We start from the raw sequence: 15,276 nt of genomic DNA, 5'->3' as shown, positions 1-15,276 counted from the left end.
GCTTCAACAAAAATTAAGTGAAGTTTCGTTTGCACTATGTGTAATGATAAGCATTACCAGCCTTGGCCTGTAAGAACAAGAAGTCTCAATATAGCAAACTTTGAGTTAGTAATTGAACATGTATTTCACTCCATACAAGAACACACAGAAGCAACACTCACCTTTTCAATGCAAATAGATATACAGGCATATCTATTGAGGATAAGTGTGAAGGATTGAAGGGTTTGTACATGTGTAATCAACGTACATGTATTAAAAACAATAATGCCAGTATGGTTAGTGAGCATACATGCAGAGTTCATGCTTTACATCATGCCAATTACAACTAATTTATGTTGTGCAAGAGTTATGATACACCAATATATATATATATATATATATATACTCTATGTGATCAAAAGTATCCGGACACACCGCGAAATGTGTGTTTATCATAGAGGGCAACACAGTACTGCCATCTACCGCGTGGAACACATAGTCAGAGAACTCAGAACTTTGCAGACAGTGTGAGACAGCAGTACGGGATGGTCTGAGGAAGTTGCAGACTTTCAACGTGGTCAGTTGGTTGGGTGCCACTTGTGTAGGAAGTCTGTGTGTGGGATTTCCACCCTCCTAAACATCCCTCTGTCTCCTGTTTCCAATGTTATAGTGAAGGGATGTGTACAACCCAAACGCATGCAGGCCAACCTCCCATGTTGACCTCCAGAGACCATCGAGTGTTGAAGAGGGTCATACAGCATTATCGTCAATCATCCATCGCCACCATCACACAGGAATTCCGAACTGCATCAGGATCTACTCCAAGCACCATTACTGTTTGGCGCAAGGTGCAGCAACTTGGTTTCCATGGCCAAGCAGCTGCCCATAAGTCAAACACCACACAGACAAATGCCAAACGCCATCTCGTGTGGTGCAAGGAGCGTCGAAACTGGACCATAGAACAGTGGAAAACTGTTGACTGGCATGATGAATCACAGTACACAATGTGGCGATCCGATGGTAGGGTGTGGGTGTGGCGAATGCCTGGTGAACGACATTTACCAGCCTATATAGTGCCAACAGTGAAATTCGGAGGTTACAGTGTGGTCATGTTTCTCCAGGAGGAGGCTTGGCCCCCTGGTTGCTTTACATGGCAATGTCACGGCACAAGCTTAAGTTGACATTTTAACAGCTTTCATGCTGCCTACCCTCGAAGACCAGTTCGAGGATGACCATTGTGTCTTTCAACAGGACCAAGCACCCGTCCATACTGCAGGGTTTGACGACAACAACGTCCCACTAATGGACTGGCCTGTGCAGAGTCCTGATTTGAATCTCATAGAACATCTCTGGGAAGTTTTGGAATGCCGACTTTGTGCTAGACCACGATCCACATCAATACCTCTTCTCATTTTGGCGCTCTGCGAGGAATGGGCTGCCATTCCTCAGGAAACCTTTCGGCACCTCATTGAAAGTATGCCTGTGAAAGAGAACGCTGTCGTCAAGGCTAAGGGTGGGCCAACACCATATTGACTGCCAGTGTTCCCGATGGAGGGTTGCCCAAACTTGTACTTTATTTTCAGGTGGGTGTCCGGATACTTCTGATCACATAGAGCATATATATATAACCAAATGCTTTTTATGTTTGTCTTTTTATTGTTTAGTATTGAACCTTTACATGTCCTGTACTACAGAACTACTTGAACAAGATTGTAGTCCTTGAATGCAAATAAATCAAATCAAATCAAATATTTTGGACCTCTCTTCACTGTAGCAAGAAATCCAGATTTAAGTCTGTGAGTTAAATCTTTTTTTTCTGACACAGTTGGTTGATTGCACAGATGAGGCTGAATGATCATTAGATGAAAATGATGAACATGATGTGCACTGGAGAGTAGCGAGTCTAGCAGTGAGAGATTGATGATCTCACACATCTAATTATTTTCAAACGGCTTGTGGTATTGTTATGAAGAAAGCCATAAGCATTCATACTGTACTTGGACTTGAACTCAAGACTTTTCTTTCATGTGCTTATTATTTTCAAAGAGCTCATTCTTAAATTCCATGCATGTCTCTCTCTGTCTGTGTGTGTGGGGGTGCATAGGGCCAACCAAAAAGTTTATAATGGAGATCAGGCTGCTTGAAAAAGTATACTGAATGTCAAGATTGGTAGCAAAGTGGGGCAAAATAATTACAATTACTTATTTTTTAAAGAAAATTAAGTCCAATTGTGGGTTTATGACCAGCATAACACCCTTTTCCAGTTTGTATTTCTTTATTTAGCATTGCTGTTCATCTATTTAATTGTGAAGGAGAGGACTGATCTACCATAGCGTTAGCTGTAAATCACACTTAATAACTTCATAGAGGATTCAAGTATTAGCACATATGGATACAGATGAATAAAATTTACGTTTCATGCTAAGTTATCACTTCCATGAAATAGTTATTTTTTTTATCTGTATTGAAACACTGATATCTATGCATTTAGGTGTCCGGGGGTGGGGGGATGATGCCTTAAAAATTAAACATAATAGTTGCAACCCCATGTGCCGATGTCACCACAAGTTACTGATGATGAAGGAACACTCACAAAGGAATGGACACAAATGCTTGTGCTTGTACTTATGCATGGTGAGATTGTGAGTTGATTGCTCAATGTACTTGGCAATAAGTAATATAAATCTGACATGGCTTTATGAATATTAATCTGGTATGTACGTGAGGTAAGAGGTAAATTGATTCACAAAGACCTTTTTATTTTGAGGTCGATTGTAGCCAGGGGCGCCAACTTGTCAAAATTATGGGGGGGCTCTGTTCACTGAAATATGTAAATGAATGACTCACTCTCTTTCTTTTTTTAAAAAAAAATTTACGTCTTCGTATAGCAGTTTTTAAGCGGCTATTATACTCCTCATGCAAATGAAATGTAACATGAAAAACGTTTAGAAAATGTTTCAAAGTCTCTTTATGTCTTTTGTGTCTGTTCATTTGTTTTTTGGATAACAATTCTCATTTTTATTGAAAAGTTTGTATTTACATTAAGAGGCCAATCTAACAGTTTGATGCCAGCCTCGGTAGCCGAGTGTGTTGGGTGGTCAACTCAACTCGATTTGATTCGGTGGTCTCGGGTTTGAGTACCGTCGAGGGCATGGGTGTGTTTTAATATCCGCACCAGACCTGTAAAGAAAGGGCATGTGACGGGTGCAAATAACCTTAGTGTTGACATACCACCCATACAAATAACGAATATTTACAATATTTAACATTTTTATTTAATTATTTATATAAATGCTAACAAATCGCAGGAAAATAGTTTTACTTTATGTTCTTGCTACAATATTTTACTTTTTAATTGAATTTTGCAATAATAAAAAAATACCTAGCGTGTACACTAACATATAAAATGACATACACAACAAAAACATATGAACATGATTTCAAAATAAAGCAAAAGTTGCTCTACACACTGGGTAATTCCTTATGAACTCATTAACGAGCAGTCTCAGATCCAAATTATCAAGCACAGTTTGATGTATGTGGAATACGCTAAGCTGCTTAGTCTCTTCTGCCCCATTGTAGATCTCAAATATGTCTTCAGTAAGCGAAGAGCACTGAATGACCTTTCGGCTGTGGCTGTCGTCACTGGCACAGTGCAGAGGAGCATCATGAATTTGGTAACTTCAGGCAGAAGCTCCTGGAGGGTGCTGTCTTCCAAAAGAAACTTCCTTATGTCATGCATGGTAGTTAGAACCACTTTCTTCTGTTTGGCGATATCACCAAGCATGGACAGGTGTAAGGAGAGCCTATGGGCATCCAAATCTTGGTGAAAGAATTCTCGCATTTGCTCAAAGTTTGTTGTGCAACTGTTCACAGCTGAGATGCATTCTTTCTCTACGGCTCTTTTTTTTTTTTTGTAGTCCTGTAGATTCATGATTTTACTGTGTCACACACATCAGTGTATATTAATTTATAATATTCTTTTGGAGTGTAGAACTTGTGACGTTTTGCAGCATCAGGATTTACAAGTCTGTTAGTGACGTGACGTTGCCGGACAATTCTGGCTCATCAACGAGGCTGGGTTTGCCCTCTGTGCATTTCTGCCAGAACTGCTCAAAGTCCATTCGCTTTTCTTGATAGATGTCAGTCAAGTATTTTAGTTTTGATTCCACTTCTGTAGCACCAATGCATGAAGACTGAATCTCACAGTTTAGTTCTTCAATTGGACCCATCATATTGCAGTAGAGGAAGAGACAGAAAAATGTCTTGAAGTGAAGCATTGTCTCCAGATATCCAGCACATTTTGATGCTGTGTCAGTAGAATCTTCTTCAGAAATTTCTCATAAAAATTCAGAAGGTTTTCAAAGTTCTTTAAGATCTGTGGGATACTGGAGGCTCTCAACGTCTACCGATGAGGGCAAAGTGGTCGCAGTCCAGTATGGCCAGTCTTCTCGTTCGCATCAATAATATTCCTAAATATTTGCATTCCTTTAGGAGATTCCCTAACAGTGTTTAACAAGTCGTTGGCTAAATTCATTATGTCTCTGATACAGGACAGGTGATGCAAGCTGTCCTCAACTGCCAAGTTAAAGCTATGAGCTACACAGTGTACATAAATAGCCTGTGGCTGCAGATCTGTAACTAACTTTTGCAGCCCTTTAAATCTTCCCCTCATACAAGAGGCACCATCGTAACACTGTCCCCTCAGATACTGTATGGTCAAGTCCAGATGCACCAGAATGTATTTTACAATGTCAAAAAGAGTTTTGGCCTCAGTGTTCGGAATCTCGTAAAAGCCCATGAATTCCTCAAAAATATCAACATTTTCATTCACAGTTCGAATGCAGAATGTTAATTGTTCACGGATGGATATGTCACAAGTTTCGTGAGCAAAATATTCCCGACTTTTAATATCTGCTACCACGGAGCGCAAAACAGATCTCCCTAATATATCAATGATCTCATTCTGAATGTCATGTGAGAGCCATTTGTAGCCCAAACGTCCCATCCACTCCCCTAGTTCATGCACATCGTCTTTTGAAACTCTTTTTAGTAAAAATGTTAACAATACTCATAATTAAATATTTAGTATATAGTAATATGTCATGTGTTTTGCTGTCTTCTCTGGTCATAGCATCCATAGTTGATGATTTAGCGGTCTCAGCCCCCCAAAGTTGATGGTCTATAACATTTCCAATGTGTATTTAAAGTTAAGTTCATGTGGCACACTTCAGAGTAAACTTTACAAGAGAAGCAAAATAATACATTAGATCCTCTTAAGAAAAATTATTTGGGGGCTCTGCCCCCACATTGTTAACATTTGGGAGGCTCGAGCCCCCTCAAGTCCCATGGAGTCGGCGCCTATGATTGTAGCGGTCCTCTATAAACTGTATATCCAGTCATGATTGGTCTATGTCAGCATAAAATTGACTACAAGCAAACTTTGGCCTTTTCATTCTCATTTAATGTCAAAGTTCAAGATAAACAACAACAAGGATGAGTGGAAATTATAAACATACATCCATAAACATGAAACATTCAAACGGTTTACTCCTAGCTATGACTGTTGCATGATTCCTCCCCCCCCCCACACACACACTTATAGCAGCATCCAACTATAATCTTGTGCAAAAGAACTATTTCTTGATCAATTTCATGCTCATTATCATTAAAACCCATCTAAAATATTTTTTCCTTACAATACCCCACTCCATGGTGATGTGTGTGACTTTTCTAAGAAAAATATGATAGTAATTTGTGTTAATACATAGGTTAAGTCCAGGAGAGATGAATTGATTGACTGATTTATTTATTTTATTTTACTTCGTGTTTTGTGCCTCTTGGCTAATTTGCGAAGATGGGGATGAGTGATTAAATGATGAAATTGATGAATGGACATTCACAATCCCAAATGGGATTCGAACCCGGGACCCTTGACATCACAGCGCGATATGCTAACCACTTAGCCACAGGGTCCAACAGGAGAGATGAACACCCTTTCTAAGAATCACTATAATTTTGTTATTTTTGGCAATACTGGTGAGAAAGTTGAACCATAGTATTTTGGCGACATATGCTAATGATAAATAATGTTATGAATGTAAAAGGAACAGACTCATATTTAAAATAACAATTAAGAAAAAATATGCCAGTGGTCCATCTATCCCATATCACCCTGGGTTAGATGGACCATGCAATATTTGAGATGTGGACCCTAGAAAAGTGAGAGCAGGACAGAACAATACATTAGTTTTAAACACTATATTATCAGTATATTTGAGGTTTTTCTTCCATATAAAGTAAACCTTTGTGACAAAATAAAATATGTGATCACAATTTTCTTTAAATTTTAATTATTTTAGTTTGTAAGTTTTAGATTCCTTCTTTCCACAAAAGTTGCATTTCTGATCATATTATTTTGTAGTTCTCATGTAACCAATAAGAACAACTTGCTTTAGTTGAAAGCATAGGCGTAACTTGGTGGGGGCAAGGGAGGGAACTTGCCCTCCCCCCCAGATTTTCAGGCTACTAAATTTAAAAGTTAATGATACTTTTGTTAACCTCTTGGTACCTGAGTAGCAAAGTATTGAAGTGTATTTTTTTATGATTGTGCAAATGTAAGCTATTCAGCAAAATAGTTCTGGATGCTATTTTTATGGGATGGAAAACTTATTAATTCTGCCCCCCCATTTATGTGTCAAGTTTCGTTCTGCCCCCTCCCCAAATTAAGTCCTAAGTTTGATTCTGCCCCCCAAGTTATGTCCCAAGTTTGATTCTGACCCCCAAGTTAAGTACCAAGATCGATTCTGCCCCCAAGTTAAGTCCCAAGTTTGATTCTATCCCCAAGTTAAGTCCTAAGTTTGATTATGCCTCCCCACCTCAAAGTCAAGTCTGTAGTTTGATTGATTGATTGATTTAGTTTATCTTACTTCACGTTTTGAGCCTCTTGGTTAATTTGCAAAGATGGGGATGAGTGATGAAATGATGAAATAGATGAATGGACATTCACAAACAACCAAGCCCAAGTGGTATTCGAACCTGGGACCCTTGGCATCGCAGCGCGATGTGCTAACCACTCGGTCACAGGGTCCGGCAAGTTTGTAGTTTGATTCAGACCCTTCCCCCAAAGTTAAGCCCCAAGATTGATTTTGCCCCCCCCCCTCCCCCAAGTTAGGTCCCAAGTTATGCCCATGGTTTAAAGATTTAGATTTTCCTTCCAACACAAGTCACATTTATTTTCAAACTTTGTGCAGGCAACTGGAACACATAGTACATTAAATCCAGTCTTCATCGCTAGTAGTTGTATTAATACACACACACACACACCAAAGCACACACAGATATACACAAGCACACACACAGACATGCATGCACATTATACACACAGATAAGCATGCACATTAGGCACAGAGACAAATACACAAACATGCATACGTGCACGGGCATCTTACATAAACATATTACAATACTCTTATTTTTTTAAAAAAAAACTTTAGATGGATTAAATTTCAGAAGTACGATTCATAAGAATACCCAATTATTGATAATTTGTCGGAAACTGACTTCTTACATATATACCAAACGGTGAATCTCTCCTGTGGTAATGTGGTCCAACTCTCCCGAATGTCCGGGAGAGATGGACCAGGCAGCCATGATGGCACCATTGGTGCCAGCACCTCTACAACATAGAACAATGATTGACTGATATCATTTTCACTTTGTATGATACTCTGGTTCAAAAATATTATCAGATAACGTGCATAATACCATTCCATGTAAATAGTGTAAAAACTTTGACCAACCTGATTTCAATTTAGATGGTATATTGAATAAAATAATTTCTCAGTGAACATAAAAACAATACAGTATATTAATCTCCACCAATACCAGTCAACATCATCACCACTGCATTCTAGCAGTTAGTTTCAGAAATAACGAACTGGTCCATCTCACCCTCTGGTCCATCTCTCCTGGAATTACCCTATATTTGTGAATAAAATGGCTTTCTTTCTTTATTAAATTATTTTGGAGTAAAGGCCATGTACCATGGAAGATTCCAGCTGTTTTTCATAGAACATGATTGGTGCCTGGAAAATCAGCATGTGACACCTTTGTGCAGTGAGAAAACGTATTGGAGTCATTGACAAGCAAATTCTGTGACTATTAGCATTTTGCCCATATTCTTGTCAATGGTACCAGACAAGTACAGTTTCAATTCCATACAGGTTTTGTTTTGTTACACTTGCTTCTTTTTCTTGTGACGTGAGTGACATCCAAATTTTGCCAACTCTGATGAGGCATAATAATTGAAATACAGCATGTGCAGCACAAAATGTTTTAGTTGACAAACTGGAAAACATAAAAATAGCCCTGACCTCTGATGCAGGGTGGTTACCACAACACGCTACAATGCCAGGGTGTTGGATTCGAATCCTGGCATGGGAATGGGTGTTCTTTATGAATGTCCTTTCATGAATATCAAGACTCATCCTCATCTTCATGAGCAGAAAGTTGAAGTAAAATAAACTAAATCAATCAATACAATGTTCCTGTGTACACAATTTTATCCTCAGCAGCTAGCCATTTCCAACTGTTTCCAGATGGTATCATGGTGGATACCAATATCTTGCAGATCAGTGTCGATAGCTATATCATCACCTTGGTAAATACTGTCTTCATGACACACTAAATACTGGTTTCCCACATGAATATTGTTTGGTAAAGTATTCTGTGGGGTATCCTTAAGCTGATGAAACTCAAGAGCTGAATTAAAGATGTGTATAATTCCATCTAATCAGCTTGAAACAACATGGATTTTTTGTATTCTTGGGTAAACTCCCACGTTACCTATACATAGATGGACAATGGATATGAAGTGGCCAATTTCTGAATGAGAAACACGCATGACAAATTTTCTTTTTATGATGTTACTAGCTGTAACATGCAAAATCTACAGAAGACTGAACAATAACCTCAGTATTTTTGCTCATGACTACCTGTCTTTTGATTATGTTCTTTCACTAGTCTCATCTACTACTCATTTCTATGTGATGTGACTGAATACTTCCAGATAAATTACCTCTTGAACTTTTTGAATAATAACTGAAGTAACTTAACCATGAACTTATTATTTAATTCAGATGAAGGACCATCACTCCAGAATATATTAGTTCTGGATTGTATTGTCTGCATTTGGACTTGCAGATAAGAAAATCACTTGAAATTAGCATGAATAGGAAATAATAATATAGTATCTATCTTAAGTGTTGAATAAACCACTGAACCATGTACCCAGCATGATTTTTGCGGCAAAGCATGTCATAAGTGATTTTAAGGAAATAAGGTCTCCTGATTTTAGAAATGTCATTGGTTTGTTTGTATCACATCTAGTTTTCATGTTAATTGCCATTTACTGTCTTAAAGTGTGTCATTGTGGCTCAGTGCTGCTTTGCAATAACAGCAAAGAAAACGTAAGGCCCTTCCATTTGGGATAGGGATGGTTTGGCTCGAGCCCCAGGATCATATCAGTGACTGCTACCTTTGCCTGTGTAAAACAGCTGGATTTAATAAGAAAAACAAGGACAGTATTGTTTACCCGAATTTAAAGTCGGCGATGAGACCCGTTACTCATGGACCAGAAATTCCAATAGTTTCATCTACTACCAGATTACCTGACTCTGAAGCTTCCTAAAATTCCAAAAACGAGCAATTTGATACCCACCAGTCACACAAGCAGTAAGCCCAGAATTGTTTAACCAGGGGGAATTGAGTAATCTGATACGAGACCTCGGCCTCAGGAAGGAAAAATGTAAACTGCTAGGGTCACAATTGAAAGAAAAAAATCTTCTTGCGCCTGGAACTACCTTTTTTTGGTATAGACATAAAGATAAGGAGTTCAGGAAGTATTTCAAGAAGGAAGATGATTTGACCTACTGCTGTGACATTCCAGGACTGATAGAACAGCTGGGGAGTGAAGATTAAAAGCCGGAAGATTGGAGACTGTTTGTGGATTCCTCTAAAAGGAGCCTAAAGGCTGTACTACTTCATAACAGCAACATTCTAGCTTCGATACCTTTGGCACATTCCGTTTCACTAAAAGAAAATTACATCACAATGCAAACTGTTTTATACAAAATCAAATATCATGAGCACAGGTGGGATGTGTGTAGTAACTAGAAGGTGTGTGGTATTCTATAGGACAACAAGCAGGCTACACTAAATTCCCTTGTCATTTATGTGAATGGGACACCAAAGCTAGGGACACACATTGGTCTACACCTACCTGGCCCAAGAAACAAGTGTTGACACAGGGTGTAAAAATGTTAGAAATGCTGCCTTAGTTGACCCACAAAAAGTTATTTTGCCACCGCTACACATCAAACTGGGAATCATGAAGCAGTTTGTTAAGGCCTTGGACAAAAGTAGCCCCTGTTTTCAGTACATTGCAAGCAAGTTTCCACATTTATCAGATGCAAAGGTCAAGGAAGGCATTTTTGATGGGTCACAAATTAGAAAGCTTCTGAAAGACTGAAACTTTGAACAAACGATGAATGCCATTGTGCTTGGATTCAATGACGGACGTCATGACGAAATTCCTAGGAAATGTAAAGAATGAACAGTACGAAACAATAGTGAAAACGATATTGGATCGCATGAAAGAGTTGGGGTGTAGAATGAGCCTGAAACTGCACTGCCTTCATTCTCATCTTGATCACTTCCCGGAAAATCTTGGAGCTGTTAGTGAAGAGATGGGAGAGAGGTTTCACTAAGACATCAAGGAGACAGAAATAAGATACCAGGGGAGGTGGGATGTACCAATGATGACTGACTACTGTTGGTGTTTGAAAAGAGATGGCAAACATGCCACAGTTAAACGATGGGCAGCCAAGCGGCCATTCCAAGGGGAGATCTAGGACATCAGGTGAGTACAATTTTCCCCTGCAATAGCATTTTCTGGTGTTGTTTTACATATAAATTGCTTTCTTCATGAATTCTTTGCTAACGCTTTCTTGCTAGAGCACAGAAATCACAAATGGCACGTATGTATATCAGCATCTACATGAATCAAGAGATCTTAGTTCGACCTCGGGTACTGGCATTTTGTCGATGAAACTTATGTTGATTTGAAAATATCATTATGTTTTTCTGTAAATATTTCCAAACTTATATTCAATTTTGTCAGTATATTTTATTATTATATGAGAGAAAACATGACGTGATAGGTAGAAACGGACAACGGATTCGTATTCAGCGACCCAAAATTAGTTAAGATCACCTATCACACTAAATTTCAAAATGCTGGGTAGTGATTTAGTAAACCCTTTACACACAATCCACATAACATTCACAAGAACTAGTATGGGCATTTACACACTGGCTCAAGGACTGCAACACTTAAAATCTAAAATAACTCTTCAAGCTTTCCTGGCGACGAATATTGAAGAGGTTTTCTTGGGCAATCAGCCAGGTGATTTCCGGAAAGGCTTCCGAGCTTTCGAGAGCTAACGTCACACTCATCTTCAGGGAATGAAGTGCAGAGATAAGTCAGGGTGATGTTGTATGTATTTGGTGTGGGAGGGGTGGGCCAATCAGGTGGCGTTTCTCTGACGTTTGCGCTCCTAGTCGACTATCACTAACCAGGCTGGCTCCAGTTTGAGTCCCATGTCCCTGTTGAGGTTGTCCTTTTCTCCGTGTATAGCTATTGCTTCTTTGATGAGACAGTCCCAGTAATTTGATGATTTATTGATGATCTCGGTGGTTGTGATATCAATTCTATGGCCCTCCTGGAGTGAATGTTCTGCTAACCCTGATTTTTCGGGATGAAAATTCCTTATGTAGCTGGCATGTTCTATGCAGTGCTGTTCGATTGTCCTCCCCATTTGTCCAATGTAGGCTTTACAGCAGGCACAGGTGATACAGTAAACCCCGGGTGTCTTCTGTCCTAGGTCGTCTTTGGGGTTTCGAAGTCGGCTTCTGACTTTCGATGGCAGTTTGTGGATCGTCTTGATGTTGTGTTTTGAAAGAATGTGGCTAATGACTGCAGAGAGGTTACCGGTGTATGGGCTGATGACTATCTTCTTGTTTTCTTGGTCATCAGGTAGATCCGCGTTTGTTTGTTGGTTGTTCTTGTGTGATACTTTCTGTAGCATCTTGTTGATAATGCCTTCACTGTATCCATTTTGTCTGAAGGCTGTGCGTAGGTGTCTTATTTCCTCTTGAAGGTGCTCTGCATCACTGATGGTGATGGCTTGGTGAAACAATGTTGAGAGTACTGTTGATCGCTGCGCTGGAGGGTGAAAACTCTTGGCGTTAAGGTATAGGTATAGTAGGTTTCCTGTATACGCTGTGTATGGAAGGAAGGCTGCTGTTGATCTCTGTCTCCATGGTGAATTTGATGTTCTGGTGCTAGTTGTTGAGGTGATTCAGGAATGTTTGTAGGGCTGCTTCACCATGCGGCCAGATAACAAAGGTGTTGTCAACATATCTGTAAAATGCGAAAGGTTTCTGTGGAGCTGAAAGCAGTGCCTCGTGTTTGAAGTTCTCCATGAAGAAATTGGCTATTGCTGGTGAGAGCGGGAATCCCATTGCCACTCTTTCGATCTGTTCATAGTACATACTTGTCCTTGTAGCTGAAGTATGTTGAGGTCAGGGTATGTTTGAAAAGGCTAATGATATCTGGTGCAAAATGTTGCTCCAACAGTGTTAAAGAACCTTGAAGCGGTACTTTGGTGAAGAGCAATACTGCGTCAAAGCTTCTCCGGGAGAAGTTCTGATGTTCTGAAGGGTCTTGACGAAGTCCAATGAGTTATTAACATGGTGTTGGGACTTTCCCGCCATAAGTTTTAGTTATGCCGTTAGGAATTTGGAGAGTCTGTAGGTAGGGCATCCAATTGGGCTGACGATGGGTCTTAATGGAACATCAGTTTTGTGTATTTTCGGAAGGCCGTAAAGTCGTGGATGTACTGTTCCATTTGGTGTTATCCAATCCCCGGTTTCTTTCATCAATGTGGATTTCTTCAGTAGAGCTCTGGTTTTCCTTTCTATTGCAGCTGTGGGGTCTCAGAGTACAGTACGTGCCGTCGGTGAGAATGTAGGTGATTTTGCTGTCATACTCTGTGGATTCAAATACATCATCACTAAATCATAAAGTTACTGGGACTGTCTCATCAAAGAAGCAATAGCCATACACGGGGAAAAGGACAACCTCAACAGGGACATGGGACTCGAACTGAACCCAGCCTGGTTAGCAATAGTCGACTGGGAGCGCGAACGTCGGAGAAACGCCACCTGATTGGCCCGCCACCTACACCAGACCCCTCCCACACCAAATACATACAACGTTACTCTGACTTATCTCGGCACTTCATTCCCTGAAGATGAGAGTGACGTTGGCTCTCGAAAGTTCGGATGCCTTTCCGGAAATCACCTGGTTGATTGCCCAAGAAAACCTCTTCGCTTAAAATCTAGTTCTCTTTTTGAGTATTGCCTCGTTTATGATACATGTCCAATAGTTTGATGACTTGACAGTGATTTCTGTGCAACCAAAATCAGGGTTATGACTAATGATGGAGTATTTAGCTAACTCCAAATTCTCTGGAGGAAAATTTCTTATATAGTCCCACTGTTCTGTACAGCATTGTTCAATTGTCTTGTCCATTTGTCCAATGTAGGCTCTGCCACAGTTACAAGCAATGTGGTAAACTCCAGGTGTCTTCAGGGCATATAAGGGTCACACCGAATACACTATGATTTCATGCAAACCTCTTTTTAAACAATTCCAAATAATGACTGTGTCATGAAGATATATATTTAGCCGCCTAATATTTATCAAAGAAAATATTCATAAATACACTCCATAAACAGACACAACATTAGATTCAGTTTGAGTTAGACACATCTTCATCCAGGCTAAGCAAAACACACAATAATTACAAGTACATAGGAATTAAACTGTTCAACCTGCTGCCAGAGACAGCTCACTATACACCCCTTGAAAAATTTGAAAGGGTACTGCAAGACTGACCAAGATATAAGGTTTTCTACTCAATAGATGAATTCATTCTGCACTCCAAATATGATTGAAATTTATACAAATCTTAATTCATGTAATACTCTCTTCTTCATACTCATCTTTTATATTTATGTATGTTTGATTATGTTATTCTTGTATTATGTTTTATATTTGCATGTTTATGCCATTCTTGTATTATGTTTTATACAGGGTGCTCGGAAATTCCCCTTACAAACTCCTAGAGCTAGTAAAGGGGAGTGAGTAGACAATATTTGGAATACGAACCCATGTCCGGAAACATTCCATTTCCGTGCTTCAACCATGACAATGTGTTGGATGTGCCTGTGCTGGTATGCAGTACATGATGTCAGAAGATTACCTGATGGCACGTGACGTCTACCCTGCTGCGGTATCGAACCAGGCTAATGGGTGCTGCGTACTTGATCTTCCTACAGGAAGTATTGGCCCTGTTCTTGGATGCTGTGCCATTGAACGTCCGTCAGGAACTGTGGTTTCAGCATGATGGGGCACCGCCTCACTTTACACATGACGTTCGGAGACATCTTAACCGAAGATTCGGGCAAAGATGGATAGGCCGAGCTGATCCAACCGACTGGCCCCCACGATTGCTGGATTTAACGCCATTGGACTATTTCTTGTGGGGTCGTATGGTGTGTGTATGGTGTCGTATTGTGTACGAGACTCGTGTAGAGACAGAGGAAGAACTGCTGGCAAGAGTTCTGGTTGCTGCACAAGAAACTATCGGGACATCGGTGTAATGGATCAAGTGTACCGGAAAATGATTCGTCGGTATAATGTGTGCAACGACATTGGTGGTCGTCATATCGAGTCACTGTTGTAGTTCAGCCATGCGGTATGCGACACATCCAGTGCATAAGACAGAAACAAATTGTTGCGTTCCACTGTCGACACAAGTGTTATTGTGATCAATGAATAGTACGTTTATTTGTTGTTCCCTTGGCATTGTTAACAAATAAATTTGTTTGTATTATGTACTGTCACACATCATTCAATTCTGTACCTTACGTAACACCTCATTTGATATGTTGTAATAAATGATTACACTTTAGGTCATCAGGTGATCTTCGGAAGTCATGTACTGCCTACCCGGTTGCATACCAACACAGGCACATCCGACACATTGTCATGGTTGTAGCATGGAAACGGAATGTTTCCGGACATGGTCCTATTCCAAATATTGACTACTCAGTCTCCTCTACTAGCCCTAGGAGTTTGTAAGGGGAATTTCCGAGCAGCCTGTATTT

General features: G+C 39.9%; 1 protein-coding gene across 1 annotated transcript; it reads right to left on the bottom strand.

Annotated features, from left to right (window-relative positions):
• Positions 1-11,597: 11,597 nt before the first annotated feature.
• On the bottom strand, positions 11,598-12,128 carry LOC145982737 (uncharacterized). The gene has a single exon (XM_083116102.1). It carries the CDS (start codon positions 12,126-12,128, stop codon positions 11,598-11,600), a length of 531 nt encoding a protein of 176 aa, XP_082972228.1.
• Positions 12,129-15,276: the final 3,148 nt, after the last annotated feature.

The sequence above is a fragment of the Lepisma saccharinum genome, chromosome 2, assembly GCF_977018435.1.
Source record: "Lepisma saccharinum chromosome 2, izLepSacc3.1, whole genome shotgun sequence".
In the NCBI taxonomy this organism is placed as follows: domain Eukaryota; kingdom Metazoa; phylum Arthropoda; class Insecta; order Zygentoma; family Lepismatidae; genus Lepisma; species Lepisma saccharinum.
The sequence above is the reverse complement of the archived record's forward strand: the minus strand, read 5'-3'. Positions and strand labels throughout refer to the sequence as shown.